The sequence below is a fragment of the Durio zibethinus genome, chromosome 4 (assembly GCF_047325235.1).
Source record: "Durio zibethinus cultivar Kanyao isolate XHJ-2024 chromosome 4, ASM4732523v1, whole genome shotgun sequence".
Classification (NCBI taxonomy): Eukaryota; Viridiplantae; Streptophyta; class Magnoliopsida; order Malvales; family Malvaceae; genus Durio; species Durio zibethinus.
Window position 1 is genome coordinate 762,670 of NC_143165.1, and position 19,201 is coordinate 781,870.

General features: G+C 29.8%; 2 protein-coding genes and 1 pseudogene across 4 annotated transcripts; 2 read left to right on the forward strand and 1 right to left on the reverse strand.

Moving 5' to 3' along the window:
• Positions 1-8,646: 8,646 nt before the first annotated feature.
• On the reverse strand, positions 8,647-9,681 carry LOC111287413 (protein LURP-one-related 15-like). Its single transcript, XM_022877952.2, has 3 exons — positions 9,381-9,681; positions 9,052-9,279; positions 8,647-8,938 (listed from the first exon to the last, which is right to left on the reverse strand). The coding sequence occupies exons 1-3, from the start codon at positions 9,627-9,629 to the stop codon at positions 8,798-8,800; spliced, it is 618 nt and encodes a 205-aa protein (XP_022733687.2). The 5' UTR covers positions 9,630-9,681; the 3' UTR covers positions 8,647-8,797.
• An 867-nt stretch (positions 9,682-10,548) lies between these two features.
• On the forward strand, positions 10,549-12,770 carry LOC111287411 (2-alkenal reductase (NADP(+)-dependent)-like; annotated as a pseudogene). Its single transcript, XR_016341326.1, has 5 exons — positions 10,549-10,930; positions 11,329-11,506; positions 11,902-12,075; positions 12,227-12,309; positions 12,392-12,770. The product of XR_016341326.1 is annotated as a 2-alkenal reductase (NADP(+)-dependent)-like (transcript).
• A 1,676-nt stretch (positions 12,771-14,446) lies between these two features.
• LOC111287517 (2-alkenal reductase (NADP(+)-dependent)-like) lies at positions 14,447-18,601 on the forward strand. Of its 2 annotated transcripts, none has more exons than XM_022878131.2 (5): positions 14,447-15,058; positions 16,434-16,611; positions 17,265-17,431; positions 17,613-17,695; positions 17,896-18,601. In XM_022878131.2, the coding sequence occupies exons 1-5, from the start codon at positions 14,816-14,818 to the stop codon at positions 18,272-18,274; spliced, it is 1,050 nt and encodes a 349-aa protein (XP_022733866.2). In that variant the 5' UTR covers positions 14,447-14,815; the 3' UTR covers positions 18,275-18,601. The 2 variants fall into 2 exon arrangements, with proteins under 2 accessions (XP_022733866.2, XP_022733869.2); XM_022878134.2 differs by having other exon boundaries at positions 17,322-17,431.
• Positions 18,602-19,201: the final 600 nt, after the last annotated feature.

Below are 19,201 nucleotides of genomic sequence, written 5' to 3' on the forward strand. Positions count from 1 at the left end.
TTGAGTTCACACAAATCAAACAGCTTATAATGATATAATTGAGGTTTGGATTGTCAATGATTTTATCTCAAAATGTGTTTTTAAGGAAGAAAAACTCAAGAAAGAAAAGAATAAGAATGCTCATCTTACTACCTACTCCAAACCTAATTATCAAAGGAATTATGAGATACTTGAGAGATCTATTCCTAATGCCTGGAAGAAAGTTCAGGACAACAAGGGCCAAGGTAGTAGTAGTTAGATTAAAGGGGTAAGAGGCCCTAAAGCTATCATTAAAAAAGATATCAAGTACTTTTCCCATAAGAAGAAATGTCATATGAAATATGAGTGCCCTAAATATAAGGTTTGGTTAGAGAAAAAAGAATAAACAAGAAGGTAATTTACTAGCTCTTATTTGTTTTGAATCCTACTTTATTAGTGCCCTACAGAATTTATGGTGGATTGATAATGATGAAACTATTCATACTATTATTACTTTATAGGGGTTCAAAAGCAAATGGAAACCAAATATAAAAGAGGTCAAACTTAAAATTGAAAACATTGCTAAAGTAAATGTTAGTCATGTATGAATAATAGGTTTAAATTTGGATTTTGGCTTTGAACTTGTTTTGAAAAATGTTTTTAATGTACCTTCTTTTAGGAGGAATTTAATTTCAGTTTCTGTTTTGGACAAACATGGTTATTACTTTGGCATTGGAAATGAAAAAGTTAACTTGTCTTTAAATTCAAATGTTGTTGGTGAATTTAAACTCGTTGACAATTTGTATAATTATAATAATGTTGAAAAGATAATGTCTAAAATATCTTTGATTAAAGAAAACTCTTCCTTGTTGTGGCATAAAATGTTAGGTCACATTTCTGATGAAAGAGTTCAAAGATTGATAAAATATGGTATTTTACCATCCTTTGATTTTAAAAAATTAGACACTTGTGTTGATTACATAAAGGGTAAACTAACTAAAACTAAGAAGAAAGGGGCAAGTTACAGTTCTGACCTTTTAAAAATTGTACATACTGATATTAATAGACCTTTTACATATACTTTGTGTGGTAAGAAATATTTGTTACTGTTATTGATGATTATTCTCGTTATGGGTATCTTTACTTGCTAGGTAAAAAATTTGATACTTTTGATAAATTTAAAATTTTTAAGATAGAGGTAGAGAAACAATTAGAAAAAGTTATCAAAGTTATTAGGTTTGATCATTATGGTGAATATTATGGTAGACATGGTGAAACTGAATAGCACATGAAACTGTTTGCCAAATACTTACAAAAATGTAAAATTGTTGCTTAATATACTATGCTGGTAGTCTTGAATAAAATGGTATGGTTGAAAAGTAGAATTGCACCCTTAAGGATATAATGAAGAGCATAATGAGTAGGGCCAAATTTCTTAAATCTCTTTAGGGCGAAACTATTAAAACTACCTTATATATACTCAATAGGGTGCCTAGTAAATTTGTTCTTAAAATACCTTTTGAATTGTGGATTGGTAGGAAACCTAACTTGAACCACTTTCAAGTTTGGAGATATCTTTTAGAAGTTAGAATCTATAACTTTTCAGAAAGAAAGACTGAACCTAGGAGTATTCATTTTTTTCGTAGGGTATCTAGACCATTTTAAGAGACATAGGTTTTATTATCCTACATGTGGAATTAAGCTTGTAGAGTCGCAAGTGACAAAATTTTTTGAGCGAGATATTGCTGATAAGGGTACGATAAAGGTTATGAACCATAAATGAATTTGTTAGACATGTCTCTATTCCTTCGCCTACAACACAATGCCATATTGTGTTTGGGCCATAGAAAGAGGAAATTGAGGGCAACTAGATGCAAGTCCTCTTCCTATTGATCTTGTTTTTATTGATGTACTACAAGTTTAAGAAAATAAGATTGAAATGCCTTTAAGGAGATCTACTAGACAAAGAAGATCTACCATCTCCAATAATTATGTAATTTATCTTGGAAAGAGTGACTATAATATTAGTCATGTGGTTGATCTTGTGATTTTTGGTGAAGCTATTAACAGTCTATAATCTGCTGTATGGATGAATGTAATGAAGGATGTGATGAATTCTATTGCTTAGAATGGTGTCTAGAAGCTTGTTGAACTACCAAAAGGGTTTAAACCTATTTGTCATGGGTGTATAAAATCAAGAAAGATTCTAAGGGAAAAATTGAAATGTTCAAAGCTAGAGTGGTGGCAAAAGAATTTACTTAAAAGGAAGGAAAGGATTATAATTAAACCTTTTCACTAGTGTTTTTCAAAGATTCTTTTAGGATCATTATGGCTTTGATAGTATATTTTGATTTGGAAAATTATCAGATAGATGTGAAGATAGCTTTTTTCAATAGTGATATTAGAGAAATGATTTATATGGTATAGCCTAAAGGATTTTAGGAATCTAAAAAGGAGCATTTAGTATGCGAGCTTAAAAAGTTAATCTATGGCCTTAAGCAAGTTTCTAGGCAATGATATCAAAAGTTCGATGAGGTAGTTACTTTTTTGGATTTTGAGGAAAATAAAGTTGATCAAAGCATATACCTTTAAATCAGTGAGAGTAAGTATATATTTTTTGTTTATATGTGGATGATATCTTGCTGGCCTATAATGATGTTTGTTTATTGCATAAAATTAAGCAATTGTTATCTAAGGCTTTTGACATGAAAGATCTTGAGAATGCCTCTTTTGTTCTTAAGATTGAAATTCACAGAGATAGGTCTCAAAATCATTTGGAACTATCACAAAACATCTTACGTTGATCATGTGCTTAGTAGGTTTAATATGCAGAGCTATAAAGTTGGAGATACACCCATTGTAAGAGGTGATAGACTTAATCTTAGTTAGTGCCCAAAGAATGATTTTGAAAAAAAAATCTATGAAAAACATACCATATTCTAGTGCAATTGTGAGTTTTATGCATACACAGGTTTGCATTAGACCAGCCATTGCTTTCACAGTGTGAGTTCTTGAGAGATATATTTTTAATCCTGGTATAGATCTTTAGGTTGCTATTAAAAAAATGATAAGGTATTTGTAAAAGACTAAAGACCATATGCTAATCTATAAAAGGTGGACAATCTTAAAATAGTTAGGTATATATATTCTAACTTTGCTAGTTGTCAGGATGACATGAAGTCCATGTCAGGATATATTTTTATGTTAGCTGGAGGAGATGTGTCTTTGAAAAGTGTAAAGCAAACTCTTTTAGCTTCTTTTACCATGCAAGGTGAGTTTTTAGCATGCTATGAAGCTACTATGCAAGCAATTTAGCTTAAGAATTTTGTTTCAAGTCTTTGCATTATTGATTTGATCTCTAAACCATTAAAGATTTATTATGATAATAAGTCTGTTATGTTGTTTTCTAAGAACAATAAAAGTACTAATGGGTCTAAAAATTAGAGATTAAATATCTCAAAGTTAGTGATTTTATGAAAAATGGTGAAGTTGTTGTCAAACATATTGAGACTAACAACTTGATTGCTGACCCTTTAACTAAGGGGTTAAAACCTACAGTGTTTAGTAAACAAGTTAAAAGCATGGGTAATCTGAGGTCTTTTGATGTAAGTCATTAGTGGGAGTATATCGCTATGTTTTATACTCACACATCATAGTTTATTTTTATGTTGGACCCTTTTCTTTATGTTTGAAATATCTATGTGATATTTGATTCCATGCTTGAATAATGATTATCATTGGTTAATATTTTATGTTATTTATTATGTTAGTACATGTACATTTGGAAACATTAAATTTGCTATATGCAGTGTAAAGTCTTAAGACTTGGTATATGTCTTAAGTATGACTTTAATATTTTTTGGGTATATCTAAAAAATGATACCAATAAGTGACTTCGAGGATATTAAGGAGACATATAAGCACATCTGCATACCATGGAGATTTCTTAACAAGTTTAAAGAAATCAATAAGAGCACTGACAATGAAAATGACACATTGAGATCACATTTAGGTGTTATTTTCTTGCTACATAGCTACATTGAGATCCATTGTCAATAAAGTCTTTGGAACTTGTAACTGTGGATTGGTCTTATGTCAATAAAGTGTATCAAAGCTATCATGATTTGGTATTAGATGGTTTCATTGGATAAGATCATTAAGATGTTGTCCTAAGGGTTAAATTGTTTATAAAAATTATGACCACATCAAAGTAAAGTAAATTAGCCTGGAGTCTTATTTTCAATTCAAGTTTTCTTAAAATCAAACAAAGCAATTGATATTGCTCAAGTAGGAGAATGTTAAAATTTTTTGTAAATGAGTTATTATTAATTGATGATTTTAATTTAATAAAACTAACTGATGGATTTAGTCCTAATATGAGACAAGTATGAGAGTCCAATTAATTTTATGTGGTCACTTAAGTGTGGTCTTTTGCGCATCTTATTGGGTCAATGTGGTTTAGTGGTAGTATAAGCCTTTGACCTGGTAAACCTTTAATTGGGAGGTTACTAAGGTTATTTAAATAAGAGACTAAAGTCCCCTCTTCACTTTTCATATTTGATAACTACCTATTGAGAAACTACAACAAGAGAGAGAAGAGTGACAAAAAAGATCATAACTACTTTGAGATCGTTTTGCTTTTGCAATTTCATGATGACTACCCAAACAAGTATGCTTGATCTTTTTGATACATGTATGGTGTTTTACTTTTCACACAATGATCTTGGGTTTATGCTTACAAAAACTACTTAAAATTTTAATTATAAGTGTTAACAGTAATTAACTAAAATATTTTTAGTAAATTTTTTAAAAATTTTAATTTGAATGAATTTTTTATTATTAGACTTTTTTTCTTTTTTATAATTAGACTTAAAAAGTACTAAAAGTGATTGACTAAACTTTTAATAAAATTTTGATTTTGAAAATATTAAAAGTGATTGATTAAAAAATCATTAGTAATTTTTTTTATAAATTTTAATTTAAATGATTGTTTTTACTATTAAACTCGTTTTCATAAGTAAATTGATTTTTCATATCAAACAAAAATACAAATAGAATGATATAAAAGCTTAATGTGCATAGGAATAAAACAATTATATGAAGTTTGTATCTTTAGTTGTTGTAAAAATAATTGTATATGCAATTATGTTGATAAATATATTTATTAAAAATAATCATAATTAAGTCATTTAAGCATATTTGTTTTTTTTTTTTTCTAATTTTTGCCTTTCAATTTTTTGTTTTAATAGATTAACTATATATGTATGATAATTTTTTTATTTATTTATTATATATTATGAGTTGATCATTTAATCATTGATAATAATTAAATATTTTTAGTCCTTGAAATAATTTTTTAATATATCATTCTTACACTTTAGTATGACCTTTATAATTAATTTTTTTTGTATTTTTTAAATTTTATAATTGTTATTTCCACAAACAAAATTAATATCAAATCAAATGCAAATCAGTTACACTTTTTTCACTAACAATTAGCACTATGTGATTCATTGAACACTTTAATTAGACTTTTCATCTATAAAATTAGATAATTCAAGAGATGATGAAGCTACAGTAGCTCAAGATTAGGTTCCGTCAAATTGTCATAAGAATTATTCACCTTGATTAAAATAATAATTTATTTAATTTTTTCTAAACTTTTATCTTAATATGCTTATATATGATATATTTATATATCAAGATTAGTTAATCTTTCTAAATTATATTATATTGCTTGCCTTTTTTGGTCATCCAGGTGATTGAATGAATTCATGTGAATTATTTCAAGCAAAAAAATCAAATGAAGTAAAATTAATTGTTTCTTTTAAGGTGCGATAAAATTCTTTGGAACTATCTTTTGAATGTTTTTATACCAAAATATATTCATTCATGAAAATTTATTTGTTAATGCTAGAAATGAAACTATTATAAATTATATAGGTATTACATGACAAGTTTGTTATTCTTAGAATTGAAATTTTCTTAATAAAACTTGACAAGTAAGAAGATTAGTAATTTATTTTATTTTATTTTATTTTTCAAAATTATGTATTTAATACTTTTATATAATAAAAAATTATGTATAATAAAATTTTTTAAATAAAAGAAAAATTAAGCTTTCAATTGATAGAACGTACAATTATGTTCAATTAATAGAATCATCAATGGAAGATTATCCTAAGTAGAAATATGAGATGAAAGATTGATTAGTTATGTATAACTTTATCTTTTTTCATATGATAAAAAAGGTTAGTGTTATATGATATTCAATGACAAATATATAAATATATTGGTTTCAAATTTCTTTTGGATTAAAATGAAACTCTTTTATTTGGAAAAAAACATTGTATAATCTTTAATTTTCTCCTTTATATCAGTTGAAAAATATTCATTGTTATATCAAAATTCTTAATGTTGCTATATTATGTAATATATGTTTAAAAGAATTGAAATTCATCGAATTAATTATCACTATTACATTTAATATAAAAATATTATTATAAATTATAATTTAACTAAACTTAAATGTGATTTAAAGACATTTATTAGCAAACTTTATTTGATAAATCTTTATTTAATTATGTATTTAGTATTTCAATTATTTTGAATTTTGAGTTTTCATAAATTCAAGTTGGATTTTAAACTTCAAATCAACAACCAATTAAGTTGAGTCAAATTTTATCACTTACTTTTATTCATAGTGTACTTAATTATTTATATATGCAACTGAGCAAATTTGATTCAATAACTGGTGCATAAAAAGTTAGATTCAAATCATCTTAAATTCAAATAAAACAGTATACTCAATTATTTATAATTACAATTTTATTTTAGAAATACTTTTAAAATTAATTAACTAATTCAAACACAAAGACAATAAAAATAAGATATTGAAAATTAAGGAAAAAAACTTAAATAAGGAACTTTTAAATTGTTACAAAAAATGAATAAGAAATATTAGATTTTGATTGGGTTATTATTTCAATTTGGATTTTAGTTATATTCAATCATTTTGGATTTTAAATAACTACTAAGTTGTTAACTTTTAAAATCAATTGAAATAAAGTCAAGTTAGTTCATTTTTAATATTATGTATATTATATTATTTTTAATTAAATTAAAATTTAAAATGAGTAAAAATTTTATTTATACTCAATTTAAGTTTTGAATTTTTTTAAGTTTAAGTAATTAATCCATGTTATTTTAGCTATACTTTTATGACATCAATAAAAAATTTCAAAAATAAAATAAGAACATAACACAATAAAAATTTAAGTGCAAAAATATAGAGATATAATACTAATTAAAGAAGAAAATCCTTATGTCTAAGTCTTATAGAGATTAAAGGATTAATATTTTTTTGAGGATTTTGAAATTTGAATTGTAGAAATGTTAATTTAGATTAATGAGTTTATAATCGTTTATTTGTTGATCAAGTTGCTGTTATATGAGTTGAGGGAAACAATTTAAACATTTTATTTGAAAGAGATTATAATTTATACTCATTCAGGAAGACAATATAGAGTTAAATATTATTTGAGTTGTTATGACCTCTTACAAATTTATTTATTCTTTTCAAATGGAGAAGTTGTGACATCAAAATATAAAAACGTCATTTTGAATGATGGTAACAATAATAAAGTAATAATTAAAAATATACCATCTTTTTATTTAGTAGAAAAAAAATTCTTATGTAGAGTACAAAGATAATTATTGTGAATTTAATATTTTTTTAAAATTGTGATTTGTTTAATTTTTATAAATTTTATTTAATAAATTTGTTTTCATTACTTTTATTACATATATAATGGTTTTTATCCAAAAATTATACACTTAAAGATAGAAATATAAGGTAAAATTTATTACTTCAATTAGTGATAAAACGCTTCAAAAATTTTGATATTTTATACATAATTGTACTTCGCTAACAAATACAAAAATATATATACTAATAATTCAATCAAATTATTGATAAAACTTATCTTAATATGTATTATTTTGTCATAAACTAAAAAAATTTGAAAAACATCTTAAAATTGTTGACTTAATGTATATTATATATATTTAATTTAATTTTAATACTTGTATTAGTCTAAAAAGTTATGATTTTAATTTATGATTACATGTTAAACTACTAATAATAAATTAAAAACATTTACTTATATTTTTCAAGTCATTTATTTTTAAATTTTTTCTTCTTTCTTTTTTTACAAGTCATTTCCTAATCTATTTTTCTAAAAAAAAAAAAAGATTTAAAATGATCAATGGAGTAGAATTTTTTTTTTAAACTTATTGGGCACGCTAACATAATTAACTACCATGAAGTTAGATATGACAAAATTTTTCTTAATTTAGATTTTCTTTAGAGGGTAAAATCTCTTACAGTAGTCTTTGATATATATATATATATTAGTGCAAGGGAGGCGAAAGTCTGACGGGTATAAAGTAGAACAATTTGAAACTATCCAAATAATTGAATCTCAATCTTGCAAAGATTTATCTTAAAAAGAAATAAGTTAACCAATTGAATTAAATTTCAAATTCACAAATTTTAATATTTTGAAATGCAGCAAAGTAGAAAGCGTTGTTTCCAATCAAATGAAAAGCCAAGTTTATTCAACCCGTATATCAACAGGGTTTGGCTCTAAGTGAAGCAACTGAAAATCCTTGCCTCACTCCAATATAAAACATGTCATATACTTGCTTTACATTGAAAAAAAATCCGGCTACAAATGATGGAAAACTAATTATACAAGAGCTAATTTGACAACATACAGGAAATTAGAATAAAACAACAGACTCAAGATTTATCGTTTACAAGCAATTGGAAACCTTCTCAAACGCCCTCAGTTCTATTTATCCCATCAAGGATCACGATAAGGGCTACGATGAATGCATAATCGATGTTGGGATAAACTGTCACCATGGACTTGTCCTTTCCTAACAAGATGCTTTTAACTGTGTGTTTCTTCTGCATCTGCTCACATTAATTCAACAGTCATTAATCAGATTAGACTTTAAGTACCGCGGTTTGTGCATGAATTAGAAGAAAAGAAAAGATATTTGATGTTGGAGTAGAAGAAATCTTACTTGGGCAACTATGTTGGAAGACTCTCCAGCATAAATAACACAGGATCTTTCCAACCAACTCCCTTTAACCTTAAAATCACAGACATCCTCCTTTGTGTTGTTTGCCAAGAACACATCTAAATTGGACTTTAACTGAAACATCGAAGATCGTTTAGCTGAAAAGATAAGATTACTTGAGTCCGTGTTATCTCCCCTGAAGACTTGCCATCTATCATGTGCACTTATTAACTGCATCAATCCAAAGAAAACAAATATATTAAAAAAATAAAAAACTTAACTTGAACATATCTATAAAGGCATGCAGCAGGTCATTAGGACTAAATTACGACCTTCTGTTTAAGCGTGACAATGGGATTTCCGGCTGCGTCTAGCAGAACTCGACGGTCATTGATGGTTAAAAAAGTTCCTTTAACTTTGAAAATGATGTTGCCATTGATGTCTGTAACTACAAAGTTGCCATCTGTTATGGTCAAAATCTTGCTGGCAATTGCAAGATCAATGGGGTAAGGAACACAAAAATGAGGGCTGATAACCGATACAGGGTTAGCTGTTGGTATGTTGGAACCGGGGTATGCCATTGGGAAAGAGGAAATCGATTGATGGAATTTCGTTTGTTTCTGATATTTTGTTAACACATTCTTGGATGAGGCACCGCATATATAGAAGTATCAAGGCTTCTTATACGCGGGAAGTAGAAGGTAACATAGAAACTTCATAAAGAATAAGTCAGACAAGCAGTTTTTGAAAATTCGTATGGGTAGCCGACGTCAACCATGGAATTCAATTGTTACTTGGATGATGATGATATATATATATATATATATATATATATGTATGTATATGTATACTCGTTTTCTACGGATTCATCCACAAATCTTCGTCGCTATTATTTGGAGGCCCATTAGGCCTAAGTCCATAGAATTTGTTGGTTTTCTAGTCAAGATTTTTTTGACAATTTTTTTCTTTTGACCAATCTTGTCAATAGATCCAGAGGTAGTAATACGAATACAATATGCTCTCAGTTCATCCGCTTTTATATATATATTAACTGTCGGAGGTTCCCTTTTTGTTTGCGCTGAAAAGGATGTAAAACCCTTTAGAATCATAGACTATTAAGCTCTATCATCTATGGTTAGTCTTGGGTTGGACCAGTTGTTGGTAGAACTGGCCAAACCTCCACCGAATCTAGTCCTTATTATTTTTTCAGGGTGGGTTGCCATGGATGCTGGAAATGACACGTGATAAAGAAAAAGTCTTAGGTGGAATGGCTTCAGTTCCTACGTGTGCAGCACTCAGTCCTTCCAATCTTTGGTTAACATATGAATCATGATCTAATCTATCCCTCACGTCCCACACGTTTTAGGTAAATTTTCTTGTGTAAATCAGTAACGGGACATTTGCAACCAAACAACTTTTGGGCTATAATAATTATTACTAATATATGTTAGGAGTCTAAAAGTAAAGTTCTCATGTAATATTCACCAAGGTTTTCATATATTTTATCAACTAGAAGGGAAAACATAAATGCTAATTTTCTATAGGGATCATAATTTAAATTCCTTTTGGAAAGTATAAATCAGACCAGATTTGAACAAGCCAAAAACCTTTTTATGTTATTCTCTTGTACTTAGAAATGGCAAAGGACAATGGTTCAGAAGTTCTGGTGAGGAACAAAAGGGTGACACTGAGGGACTACGTGTCTGGTTTTCCAAAAGAATCAGACATGTACATAAGCTTTAGTACCATTGCTTTGAAGATACCAGAAACCAGCAAAGGAGTTGTGCTGGCCAAAAAACTTTACCTGTCTTCCGATCCTTACATGAGACTCCGCATGAGGAATGATCAAGACCCTGAGTTTACTCCCTTCACTGCCGGTTCTGCATGCACTCCCTCTCTCTCTCTCTGTCTCTCTTTATTATTGATTTTTTTTTCCATATTTGAAGAATCTGGTTTATGAAATTAAGAGTCTGAAAAAAACCTTCTTTCTTATTGGTAAAAAGTGCTAGTGTTGCTATGTATATCCAGTTCCTGCCATAATTTTTTAACTTTTAAATTTTTTCTTTAATAGTTTGAAACCTTGCGAATTGTTTATGATTGCATTATTGGGATTTTTGTCGTGAATAAGCTTAAGAGGAAAAATTATAATTTCTCAATTTCATTTTGACAATACAACCCCTGCATATGCTTCTAATCGAAGTTAATTTTCATCAGGCATCATGAGAAAATATGGCATTCATGTTTATTAGTGAAGTATTGTGATTGTTATCCCCTTGGCAGCTCATTACCGGGTTTGGAGTGGCTAAAGTGTTGGATTCTACGCACCAAGGCTTCAAGGAAGGGGACTTTGTTTGGGGAACCACAGGATGGGAAGAATACAGTTTCATAACTAGACCTGAAAGACTCTTCAAAATTAGGCATACCGATGTGCCTCTTTCCTACTATGCTGGGGTTCTTGGTGAGTTTCATTCCCAGTCAAATTATTTTTATTTTATTCTCTTTCTCTTTTTCTTTTTGGTGCAAACATAGTACTATAGAGCTTGATGTTGTGCCTAGGTGTCTTCGTGCATGTATGTTTAGCCATAGCAGCAGCATATATCGATTAAACTTTCATGCTATCTGGATGTTGCAGAGAGAATCCAGCCAACTTTACCAATCCAAGACAAGAAAAATCAACAGTTCTTTAATTTGGTCAACTGCACAGTATAATATTCTCAAGGCGGTTGTGTGAAAATTTTATAAAAAATTATTCAGCATTAATATTACTTACTAGCTAAGTTCTGAACACAAAGTTTTGCTACACTGCTTTCATTCTTTTCACTGTGACAGTTCTTTTTGCTATTATTTCAATAGTTATGCCTGGAGTGACTGCTTGTGCTGGTTTCTATGAAGTTTGTTCTCCTAAAAGAGGAGAATATGCGTTTGTTTCAGCAGCATTTGGTGCAGTTGGTCAGCTTGTTGGTGATTGGTCAACTTGCAAAGCTGGGAGGTTGTTATGTTGTTGGAAGTGCTGGTAGTAGCCAAAAGGTGAGAATATGGAGTCAGCCACTTCTTTTTATTCATGCCTATGGGAACTTGGGGAAGTTAACAGGAAGATCTTATTTATGGAACAAGTATAATGGTTACAAATTAGCCAAGTTATTTCTCACTTTCAGCTCTTACATATATGTTTAATGATGTTCAACTTCTGAAAGAAAGGTTTGGGTTTGATGATGCTATCAATTACAAAGAGGAGCATGACTTAGATGCAACTTTGAAAAGGTCAGGAGATGGTTTTAAATCAAACTTTTGCTGATTTGTTATATACAATCATGCAAATTCTAAGTAATGATTATACCTGCAGGTATTTCCCTGAAGGCATTGACATATACTTTGAGAATGTTGGGGGTGAAATGCTAGATGCAGTACTTCCAAATATGAGAGTTCATGGCTACATTGCTGTCTGTGGAATGATCTCCCAGTACAATCTGGATCAGCCAGAAGGTACTAAGAATTTAATGTGCCTTGTTTTTAGACGGATTCGAATGGAAGGATTCGTGGTTTTCGATTTCTGTCACCTCTACTCAAAGTTCCTGGACATGATGCTGCCTTTCATCAGAGAAGAAAGGATTGCTTACATAGAAGACATTGTAGAAGGCCTTGTAAATGGCCCTGCAGCTCTAATTGAAATTTTTAGTGGCCATTGCATTGGCAAAAAGATAATTAAAGTTGCTTCTCAGTGACTTGCAGGCTTCCTTTTTTGTGCATATTTTCACCATTTTCACCACTATGTTGAGCCTCTCACCAGTAATTTAGCTATCTTTTCCCTGTATAATTTCTTCAACAACAGCATAGTATATAACCTGGTTTTGGCTGCTTGTTTTGGAAGGAAAAAGTTTGGTGCTTGTTTCGAGACGGGTTTAATATAAAATATATATATATATATATTTATATAGTATGTGTAGATGTAAAATGTGAGACAGCAACGAATGGTTGGCTCAAGTGGCAAAGAAACTATGCTCCTCTTTCTATTTTGTCTCCGTCGAGAGAATATGAAAAAGTAATTTTTCATGAATTCCGGTGTAGATGTTGTACCGTTGGTGTTATCCCGCTTCGGTTAGTCTAATGTTTGCTGTGAGCCCTGTGACTTTATATTCAAATTGACCTTGTTACTAATTGGTTTTAAGTTGAATTCTAATTAACAAGAAAAGGTCGGCCTGTTGTTAAAATGAATAAAAGAAAGCACCATCTTTAGAATGGCTCAAAATTTCCAGGCAACTGGCGTCATATGTTATAACAGCAGAAGCCCCCTGGTACAGTAAAAAACTCATCAAATACTATATGTTATTGCAGCAAAGGCCTTGACCTAAAGGTAAGACATTCTTATATAGCTATAAGGTAAGCAATTAAATCCGGTTTTTTTTTTTTTTTTTTTATTTGGAGAAGAAAGATTCGAAGCTGTTTTCGAATAAGAGATCCCAAAATTTTCAATTGGCAGCTGCAAGATATACGACAGTTCTCTAAGACTGTGAAAACAGTAAGGGACTTGACCTGAAACGCACCATTCGGTGCATTAGAAGCATGTTACAGGAGGCTTACAAAATCAGACACTAATAAGCAAATTGCCATATACTCGTGACAGACAGAAAAGTAAGGTATATATTGATGGACAGAGCCAGTTTTCTGATGATTCGAGTACTTGTTCTTGGTACTTGTATCTTTGCATCTTGACAAAAATTAAAAAAAAAAAAAGAATTTCAAAATGCATGTAGAACATAGTTTTATCAACCTTTGAACCATCTAATGACCCATATCATAAAAGATTTATGGGCTAAAAAATGTATCGCATTTAATATGTTTTTATATTTTTTAAAAAAGGCTAACTTATAAAATAAAAAAATTATAAATATTAAAATTTAAATTTCGAATATACTAGAGATGTTATAACTTGATTGATGTTATCATTAGATGATACAAACCAAAACGTTATACATCAAACATACTGATTTGTATGACGGAATGCTCACTAAAATTCTGATTATTATTTTCTATTGGAAGATATGTTCAAATAAGTTTCAATTTTTGCTATCTCTTCCACGTAATCCATACATTAAACAGTTCGATGTTCCAAAGATCCAATACATGTTTGGATTTTTGGTTTGTTAACATAGGATATCGCTAGCTACAAACATCCAAAAGTTTTCCAAAAAAAACGAAGAATAGGGTAGCATTATATGCATGTCCATTTGAATGAAAATGGTCACATGCATGTTTCATTTTTTCCTTAAACTTCCTAGTTAAAAACACTTATATTAAGACATTTTCAAATATTTAATTTAATAATTTAAAAAAATAGAGAAAATAAATTTTTTAGTTTTTTAGATCAAAATAAAATACGTCGTACTTATAATTTAAAAACAATGATTAAAAATTATACATTCAAAATAACCAAAATAAGAAGTTATTGACTGAATTTGAATACAAAACCTTTATACAAAGATGAACAATCCTTGTCAATTAAACTAATCTCTTATTGATATTTAATTTAATAATAGATGCATATATTTTTTACTTAAAAAGCTTGACGAATCCAATTTCCCGGAATAAAAAAAAAAAAAAAAAGCCTAAGACCTTTGAAATTATACACCATTAGCTTCCTATAAATACTAGAATCCTCTTCTCTCCTCCACCGCTCTTCAATATATATATAGTTCGATTTGTAATTCTCTCCATACGATTGTTTACAGAGAAATTAGGAGGAAATTAGAAAGGAAATAAATTAGTTAAAATGGCGGAGGCAACGGGAGCCATTGATGAAGCAAGCAACATGAAGGTGATATTGAAACACTATGTGTCGGGTTCACCTCAAGAAACAGACATGCACTTGACTGCAGGAACCATCAAACTTAAAGCACCAACCGACTCTAACGCAGTTGTTGTCAAGAATCTTTTTCTCTCCTGCGATCCCTACATGGTTTTCAAAATGATGAAGCTCGACAGACATTACTCTGAATCCTACACTCCTGGCTTGGTTAGTTCATCCTCCTCTCTCTCTCTCTCTCTCTCTCTCTCTCTCTCTCTCTTTGTTCCCTTTCATGATCATTTACAATTATGGGATTGAATTTTCTTAGTTTATTCATCATATAATGAATGCATTCACGTTAAGATTTTTTTTATGAATATAATAACTTTTCCATATTCATAATCATATGATTTATTGATAGCAAAAAATAATACATAAATGTAATGTACTTATATTTATATACTCTCATTAGATTATAAATTATAAGTTCATATATTAAGATTCAATTTCTAACAATTTCAAATACAGAAAAAAAATAGTAACATTAAGATTAATTAGTCATTGATGAAATTTAAAAATTCAACTGAAATTTAATATTGCTTTTATTCATTATTTAGGCCTCTTCTTCTTATGTTTATCCAAGAGTAAACTTTTCTTTCTTTGACAAATACAACAAAATCAATGGTTTGAAAAATAAGTTATGATTTAAAGTGATTTGTGGTAGATTTTGTTTTAATTCCCTGCAACTTCTCAACGACGACTTCACAGATCCGAGATTTTTATATTTCGTTAAGTAGAAGGCCCATAAATTTCTCTGACCTTTTCCTTATCCGAGGTGGGCATCTGTCTCCTAGTTGCTACCCCAAACAAATCTTCTGGTTTCTATATATGGTTTGGTTTCTATTCTACTTATGATTTCATCCCCCTTTTTTCTGGTTAATGATTTTCCAATTCCATTAGAATAAAAAAATTGAAGAAAAATATGTCAGTTTAAACTGTAGCTTATGGGATGGTCGACAAAGCACCAAGTGTCTCTCTTGAGTGGATCAAGGGAAACAATCCGTTGAATTAGTTCATACAATCTAACTAGAAGTTTGGAACACAACTGACTCCTTGTTCTGGTCCACAATTATCTTGATAGCAGATGAACCATTAACAATTCAGATGCAGTTATCCCCTGAATTTCATATGCACAGTCACCATGAATAGTAAACCAGTTAGCATGCACACATGTAATTGATCATTGGTACTGAAAATTAAACTCAGGGTACCAGATGGTTGTAATTATGGAATTATTGTAAAAAAAAAAAACTCTATCTGTCATGTCATTCGTAAATCATACAACAGGAATGATGAAGATTCAAGGACATTATGTCGGTTCGCTCATTTATTCACGTTTCTTAGTTTGGCTGTCTATTTTCCATATGATCAAGATTGTTAACTTCTTGAATTGTTTTTTTTTTTTTTTTTTTTTTATGTTCTTTTAGTTTGTTAAAGATGAGAATGAAGTATATTTTTGGAGAGATTGGTGGGGTGTCAGTTGGTCATTAGTCATTTCCTTGAGTAACTGACTAATTTTTTGAAATTGGGAAATATGATGCAGCCTATTACTGGATATGGCGTGGCTAAAGTTTTGGATTCTTCACATCCAGACTTCAAAAACGATGATTTGGTTTGGGGGCTGACTGGTTGGGAAGAGTATAGTCTGATTACAGAGACAAATCACCTGTTTAAGATTCAACACACAGATGTTCCTCTTTCCTACTATGCTGGAATTCTTGGTAATAATTACTAGTCTTTAGATATTGACACTTTGTATAGGATAAGCAAATTCAGAACTCAAATATATATATATATATATATATATATATATATAGAGCTGATAACTATATAGAAGAATGGAATAAGAGATAAACTGATCAGGGAGCTTAATCCATTTTAATTTGAAGGATAATTGGCTGATAAAGGCCAAGGTCCCCATGATCCAAAGGGCCCAAGCTAAACCACTAAACTCCCATTATTATGAGCTGAAATAGCTTTATATATGGCAAGGGATGTGGCCTCCCTGTCCCAGGGAAGATGACTTAGTTTGGAGCATGGCTGGAACTATATTATTGTTATGGTACAAGCCCGTCAAAAGTTCACCATAAACTGAAGGGCTTGGAATTTGGTCCTCAATTGAGGTTCTTTTGCATACCCACACACCCCCCAAAAAATAAAAAATAGAGATCATGCCTTTGCTACCTAAGTTTGTCCTATTAAACACACCTGGCTTGTGGTGAAGTACATGGACCATCCTTTGTTCCCTTCTGGTTTGTTTTATTTACTTCAAGGAACTGTTCAACTGATACTGTTTGAAGATTATAGGTATTAGCACTTCTCTGATCTGCTGTTCATTTAACTATTGTTTATATATGTGACATATACTTGACAGGTATGCCTGGTATGACTGCATATATTGGTTTCTATGAGCTTTGTTCTCCTAAGACAGGAGAATATGTCTTTGTTTCAGCAGCATCTGGTGCAGTGGGTCAGCTCGTGGGGCAGTTCGCAAAGCTGCAAGGTTGCTATGTCGTTGGATGTGCTGGAAGCAATGAGAAGGTATAGCAAGCCAGGCCTCATATGGTTGTTCATTCAATAAATTGCCTGCTATTTTTAACAATTAAGCAATTTCTATTGCACTTCTGACTGAAAAAATCATTGTCCAACCGGACATTATTGCGGCATTTGAGGAAAATGACGATGTTGAATCTGAATATTATTTTCACTGCTTCAATTTAAGGTTGATCTATTGAAGAATAAATTTGGATTTGACGAGGCTTTCAACTATAAAGAAGAGCCAGACTATAATGCAGCATTGAAAAGGTCAGTATATGTAGCAATTTTACTTGCAACTGAAGTGAAATCTGATGTGCAATTGTGAAACCTTAGCTGAATTTGACCCTGAAATTTGGAAGAGAATCTGATGGAATGAACAGCTAAAATAAAACTGTGTAATCGATGAAAAGCTCTTGCTTGACTATCTGATTTTGAAATGTAAAGCCAACCCATTATTGTCAAGGCAGGTTCTTCCCTGAAGGCATCGACATTTACTTCGACAACGTAGGAGGAAAGATCCTGGATGCTGTTCTACTCAACCTGAGAGTCTATGCTCGCATTGCAGTGTGTGGGATGATCTCTCAATACAACCTTGAACAGCCTGAAGGGGTACACAATTTGACGTCGATCGTGATGAAACAAGTACGAATGCAAGGATACCTGGTCTTTGATTACTATCACCTCTACCCAAAGTACCTTGAAATGATATTGCCAATGATTAGAGAAGGAAAAGTTGTGTATGTTGAAGACATAGCCGATGGCCTGGAGAATGCTCCAGCTGCACTAGTTGGCCTCTTCAGTGGCCGCAACATTGGCAAACAGGTGGTTGCAGTTAATTGTGTGTGATCCAAATTGAAATCAAAGGCTTATTTACCGTTGATTACTTTGTTTAAATCAATAAACTTGGAAACTGCCTTTTAAATTCAATCGATGAACTTGGAAATTGGAATATCCATTCTTTTGCGAATACTTAATTTCATAGTTTGGGGTCAATAATTATTATATATAAATAAATGTAACTTGAATTAGTCTCGATTTCAAATCTTATAATTTAAAAACTAAAAAAAAAAAAAAACTTAAAAGCATGTAAAAACTTTCGTGAGAATTATCTTTTTTTGTGATTTTGATTAAATTTTAGTTATAAGATTATTTATTACCACTAAAAATAAATATAAATTTATATGATCTTTATTCCACTAGAGTAAAACCTCTTTTATATACCAAATCAATAAATGGATAAAACTAAATTCATAATATGAATAGTTGCTTTAAATAATTTAATTGGATAAATCTATTTTATTATTTTATAAAATTTTTAAAAAGTTATATGTAAGGTACTTAAATTAAATTCTCAATTTAGCTAACCTAAAATCTTGATTAAACCTAAACTCAAAACATCATAAACATAACTATTAAAAACACACAAAAAAAATCACTTTGTCTTCCTTTCATACATATAAACTAATAAAACTATTGCAAAATTCAAAAAAATATAAAATTCAAGATTTACCTTAATTCATTTGTACAATATTTACTTTTAAAATTAATATTCAATAAATTCAAATTTCAAATATCAATTCTTATAATTTCATTTTTTATTCTATCACTTTCAAAAAAAATTTTTAAAAAGCACAATGAAAATGAAATCATAGAATATTACAAATTATAGTTTATCATTATTTAAAAAAAAACAATTTCAAAATTTCTTTTAACCCTAGTGCAAATTAATCAAACGTAGATCAATTTAAAATTAAATATATATAGTTTTGGTCA